General features: G+C 32.6%; 1 protein-coding gene across 2 annotated transcripts in view; it reads left to right on the plus strand.

Moving 5' to 3' along the window:
• Zc2hc1a (zinc finger C2HC-type containing 1A) overlaps nucleotides 1-6,000 on the plus strand; it is a 46,597-nt gene that overhangs the window by 34,792 nt on the left and 5,805 nt on the right. For both annotated transcript variants that reach the window (XM_023699665.1, XM_023699666.1), the window contains one exon: nucleotides 2,363-2,470. In XM_023699665.1, coding sequence (XP_023555433.1) covers nucleotides 2,363-2,470 — 108 coding nt within the window. The remainder of the gene's footprint in view (nucleotides 1-2,362; nucleotides 2,471-6,000) is intronic.

Raw genomic sequence — 6,000 nt, forward strand, 5'->3', positions numbered from 1 at the left:
ATGAATCATTTACCTGTGTACTAGTACTACTATCCCTACCCTCCTAACCAGATCTGGAAGAAAAATTCACTAGCAGTAAGCTAAAGTATTAGTTCTACTGTTAAGCCATGATATATTGTTTGTCTGAAGTATAAACAAATTCCAGATATCGAATTAGATAACACTTTGCCTACGTGAGGCTAGGGGAACATGTTTTGAATATTGATCAAAACACACTAAAAACAACTGATACACATTTACTATCATAAGTGCTGTTCATAATCTTTTAAATTTTCCTTTAAATTTAAATATTTTAAACAACTTTAAAATATTGATATGGTGAGATTGTATAGATATACTTAAGGATCTGTGAATTTCATGTGTATTTCTTGAGCATGTAAGATTATATGAAGGTGATCAGCTATCTAACAAGACTTCCAGAGCCTGAAAAAAATTCTCTTCCTTTATCAATAAGTTTGTTAACAATGATTTTTGTGTTGTTTTTTTTTTTCTTTTTTGAAAGATACTGAATTCCCAGAAAGTGCTATAGTAGTGTGCAACATCTTTAGATAGGCTGTAGGAAAGCAGAGTAGAGTAAACATCAGAAACAGGCACAGAATGAGCATTTGAAGAGGGTCAGAGCATCTGATCTGTGCACCAACATGATTCTTTACTTGTTGCAGTAACCACTCAAAGTGTATATTTTGTGAATGTGAGCATTGCATGATGAATATGAGATTTATAATAGCTCACAGAAATTCAAATGTAAGTACTTATCTATCACATGCAAGCTCTTCAATTTAAAAAACATCTCTGAGCATGTGTTTCTTCAAATGGCTTAGAACTGTGCTCTCATAGTCCAGCTACTAATAAAGCTGAGTTCAAAGGAACATTTTGAGCCCAGGAGTTCAAGACCAACCAGAGCAACATAGACTCTGTGTCAAAAAAAAAAAAAAGAAAAAAAAAAGAAAGAAAGAAAGCAAAGAAAACAAAAAAGAACAGAAAAAAAAAGCCTTCAATTTTGAAATAGGAATAATGTCTCCTGATTTGGGGGCAAGCAATGTATGTGTACTACCTGGCTTCATATTTTGGCATGTAGTGAATATTTGAAAAATAGTTATTGTCTATAATTATATTAGAAATTATTTAAAATTCTAGGAGAGTCTGTCTTTACTATTTAGTATGAAAACTTTTGGCCAAAACTTAAGAATTTCTAAATATTTTAAAGTATTATATCTGTTTATATAATGCAACATTGCTTATATGTGAAAGAAAAAGATTTCACTAACTCCTAAAGAAAGGGAGGGAACTCATGTTTTATTGAACATCTGAACCTTGCCATTTGCAACCGTCAGCCTGGTAAGTTTTGTCTCATTCGCCTCATCTGATGAATGGAATTATTAACACTTACCTATTTCATATAATAATTAGGATTAAGTAAATTTAATATGAAGAACAATAAAAATGTATTTGACATATACTAAGAACTGTTATGAAATATTATAGTAGCAGTAACAGTAGCAGCAGCAACACTAGTGCTGTTACTGTAAGTGTATTTCATAACCTTCAAAGAAGATAAAGTGATCATTTTGTCAATGAGGGAACTCAGACTCAGGTAGACAGCTATCACAGAGCTAGTCAGTAACAGTGGGAATTTGAATCTAGACCTACATACATCTCAGTGATACATCATCACTCAACTTTGCATGATTCCTAAAGTTTTAAAATGGGAATTCTTTGATGACCCAACCACATCTTCCTAGTACCATATAACTATAGATAGCTGTGCAGTTGAAGAAATTAAATATTTAAAGGGGAAACTAATAATTCATTTAATTATTTTTTCAAATAACTTTCATAAATTGAATATTGTCTTTTAAAATGGTGACCTTATTTTTAACAATATTGCTTATAACAGTAAAGAAACTAAAATATATTGTGCAACAGTTATTGATAGATGTTGGGTTAAATAAATCTGTATTTTGATGGGCTATAAATTTAGAGTTTTAACTTGAAGCCTTTAAGAATGGTTACTTTATGCAATGTGTTAATTATTGAAACTGTCCTACCAATTTGATTTGAAACTGTCTCATTGCTATTTGTCTCTCAATAAAATTATGGAAAAAATTAAAAAAAGAATGGTTACTTTAAATTTCATGTAAAATATGTAAATATCTTAATTGATTTTTATACAAAAGGATAATATTAATGTAAAATACTTTACCTGTAGTATTAACTACTACTTGTTTTCAAACTTAAAATATTTGGAATTTAATCTGTCAAAACTTCTCTATAGCCTCTTGATCATGTAAATAGGTAACTTAAAAAAATCAGTGCTTATATTCAGTGTTTTCTCATCTTATCATTTCTTTCTTCTTTCTAGAACTAACATCAAACCTCGAAATTCCACACCCCCCAGTTTGTCAAGAAATGCTGCAGCAGGTGTATTTATAGCCAAGAAAAAAACACATACTGACAGCTACATAGCTAGGTATGTTTACCTGTTTTATCCTATCCTAGTAACTAAAATAAAGCTGAATATATGTAGTTTCCTGAGTCTCATATACCAAAATTAGGTAATGAACTATTCATAGATAATCTGATTCTCCCTCACTCTACAATGAATATAACTTTAAGTTATGCAAATTAAGTATTTCCTTTACTATGTAGTTATAACTAGTTATAAATGCTCAAAGGTAATTTCTTCAGTTACACAAACTTTATATGGATAGTTATACCTTAAGTTTAAATGTAACAATATTTTCATCTCTACAAATAAAATGATTGATTCTATGAATCACTTGCCATTATAATCTTCAGCATATTTTTAATATTTAAACCTATTCTCTGAGGTGATGGATATTCTAATCTATCATGATACTTTCTCACTTATGCCATTTACTGTTTTTAAATCTATAATTCCCCGGGGGGAATGTATATATATCCTTGTTATTAAAAGTTTTACAACAAGGTACATAAATCCATGCAGTAAAGTAAGATACAGGAACTCTTTTAGTGGAAGAATTGACAGAAATGGAAAGTTTAGAATTAAAATCATCCAAAAAAACAAAGAAATACTTAGGTATTAATTGAACAAAACATTTAAAAGATCTCTACATTGAAAATTACAGTAGCCCAAAAGAGATTAAGGAGGATATCAGAAAATGAAGAGGTAGTCCTTGATTTCCTATATGAAGAACCAACAAAATAAAAATGGTCATACTCCCAAAACTGCTCTATAGATTTAATTCAAGCCCAATGAAAACAATATCAACATGCCTTATATACCTACAGAAAACATTCCTGAAATTCATTGGGAACCTGAAAAAAAAAAAAAAAAGGCAAAGCCTGGAATCCTAAAAGCAGTTCTTGACAACAAAAGTAATTAGGGAGCATCACAGTCTCAGAACTGAAATTGCACTACTGACCTACTGTGATAAAATCACCATGGTATTGGGGGGGGGGGGAAAGGCCCGACATACATTGGAACAGAATAAAAGGTGAAGATGCATCATCAACACATTCAGCCACCTTATCTTTAACAGAGGAGTCAACCCAATTCCCTGGAAGAACGGTAGCCTTTTTAATAAATGGTGCTAGAAAAACTGTCTTTCCACACGATAAAGACTAAAGCTAGACCTCTATCTATCACCATGCACTCAACTAAAGTCAAAATGAATCAGGGATCTAAATTTTAGAATAGAAATACCAGGGCCAGTGAGATAGCTCCACAGACTAAGCACCTACCTTGGAGAGCACAGGGACTGGGTTCAATCCCTGGCCCCACATGCCTCACTGCAGGCCCTGCCCCTGGTGCGCACTGAGCTGGAGCCCAGGTCTGGGCATAGTGGTGCACACCTGTAATCCCAGCACTGAGGAGGCTGAAAACAGGATTACTACGAGAGTGAGCTGAATAGTGAGACCCTATACCAAATACCTAAAATAGGGGGGAAAATAGAATAGATACACTAAATCTACTGTAAGAGAAAGTAAAGTCTTGAAGACATATGAGTATGCAGAGACCTCATGAACAAACCCAGACCGCAAGGAAAGTGGTTAAAGAATCAACAGATGGGATCTCACCTTAACTGAAAAGCTTTTGCATGACATAAGAAGTCACCAAGAAAGTGAAAAGACAACTCACAGAGCGGAAAACATTATAGCCAGTTTTTCTATAGACAAAGGACTTAAATGCAACACATACGAAGAATTGAAAACAGTCAGTCCCCCTAAATTCAAAGACCCAATCCAGAAGTGAGCATCATAGATGCATAGGCTCTTCTCAGATGCAGAAATACAAATGAAAAATAAATACATGAAAAAAGTTCAACATCATTGGTCATTTGATAGATGCAAATTAAAACAACACTGAGATTCCATCTCACCCCAGAAAGAATAGCTATCATCAAAAAATCTATTGATGACATGCTGGAATGGTTGTAGGGAAAAAGGAACCCTTCACCTTTGGTGGGATGTAGACTGGTACAACCGCTGTAGAAAACAGTGTGGAGATTCTTCAAAAAAACTGGGAGTGGAGGTCTCATTTGACCCATCTATTCCCCTTCTGTGTATTTCCCAGAAGAATTACAAACATCATATCATGGTGATATATGTGTACCGTGGTTTTATAGTAGCACCATTTGTAAGAGCTAAGTCTTAAAAACAGTCCTCATGTCCATCAACCAAACAAGGATGAAAAACATGTATTTTTTTCCTTTTTTTTTTTTTTTTTTTTTTTTTGGTGGAACTGGGAATTGAACTCAGGTCCTTGGGCTTGCAACATGTATTTTTTTTAATACAGTGGTATACTACTGTATTAAAAAACTAAGAAGGTTAAAATGTTGTCTTTCATAGGTAAATGGATGCAACTTGAGACCATACTCATAAGTGAAATAAATCAGACCCTTATGTGTGAACATTATATTGTCTCACTACTGTGAAAAAAAAAATGAACAAGTAAATAAGATCCAGAATGTACAATAGATATTGTGAATTGGAAAGAAACTATACAAAAGAAAAGACAAACTGTGATGAAGAAAGGAGAAGTGAAAGGGAAAAAAATATGTATATATTCACAAGATAAGATTGTTATACAGGTAGTTTCTCTTGGTTCATTGAAAAGGAAGTTCTGTGCTAATATTGTATAGTGCAGTTATTATGCCATTATCTTCTAGTCTAAACTACTAGGAAGACAATAATATATAACTCATCAACTGTTGTAACTGTCCTAATAATGTGTTTTGAAACTTGGATTCATTGTTATTTTTATCTTTTTTTAAAACAAAAAACAACTGGGATGGGGGAAAGGAGAAAAAAAGGAAAGAATATAGATGTACAAGATAGCTAAGATAATTGTACTACTAATTTCTATTAGTGAAAAGAACAGTTAATTCTTAATTGTTGAATCAATCTTGCATACCTATGTCTGGAAATCTGAGCAAGTACTTTGAAGATAACAACATGTAATATAACAACCATTGTTACTTTCTTATCATCTTGCTTTAAAATTAGGTATCATTTTTATTGATTTTTGTATTTTTGTTTTGTTTTGGGGGAGTTTAATTCTCTTTGAAATAAAAAATATAAACATGAAAGTACACCAACTGCCAAAAAAAAATATATAACTTTAGTAAAGTCAGTTTATAAAATATGTATCCTGAGACTTTCACTACCAACACACAGAAAAAAATTAGCATAAGTATATTGTTAGAAAGTTTAAAATACAGAAACAAATTAGTTTCTCTGAAAATTAGTATTTAGCATGAGGCCTTAAAAGTTCTTCTATGGATTCCTATAAAAATACCATGTGATATGGTGATTAACTTGGTAACTAACATCCCTACTGTAAATGTTGGAAATAATTTTATAGTTGTTTTCTAAGGATTTCTTCAATGTAGGTCAATAGCATAACATTGTTCCGATCCCCCTGCACCACTTACTGCACCAGCCCCACCCCTGGGTATGCTGAACTGGCCACCGAGACAGACTGGGCATGGTGGTGCACACCTATATATATATATA

This window comes from Octodon degus, unplaced genomic scaffold (assembly GCF_000260255.1).
Source record: "Octodon degus isolate 3935 unplaced genomic scaffold, OctDeg1.0 scaffold00114, whole genome shotgun sequence".
Classification (NCBI taxonomy): Eukaryota; Metazoa; Chordata; class Mammalia; order Rodentia; family Octodontidae; genus Octodon; species Octodon degus.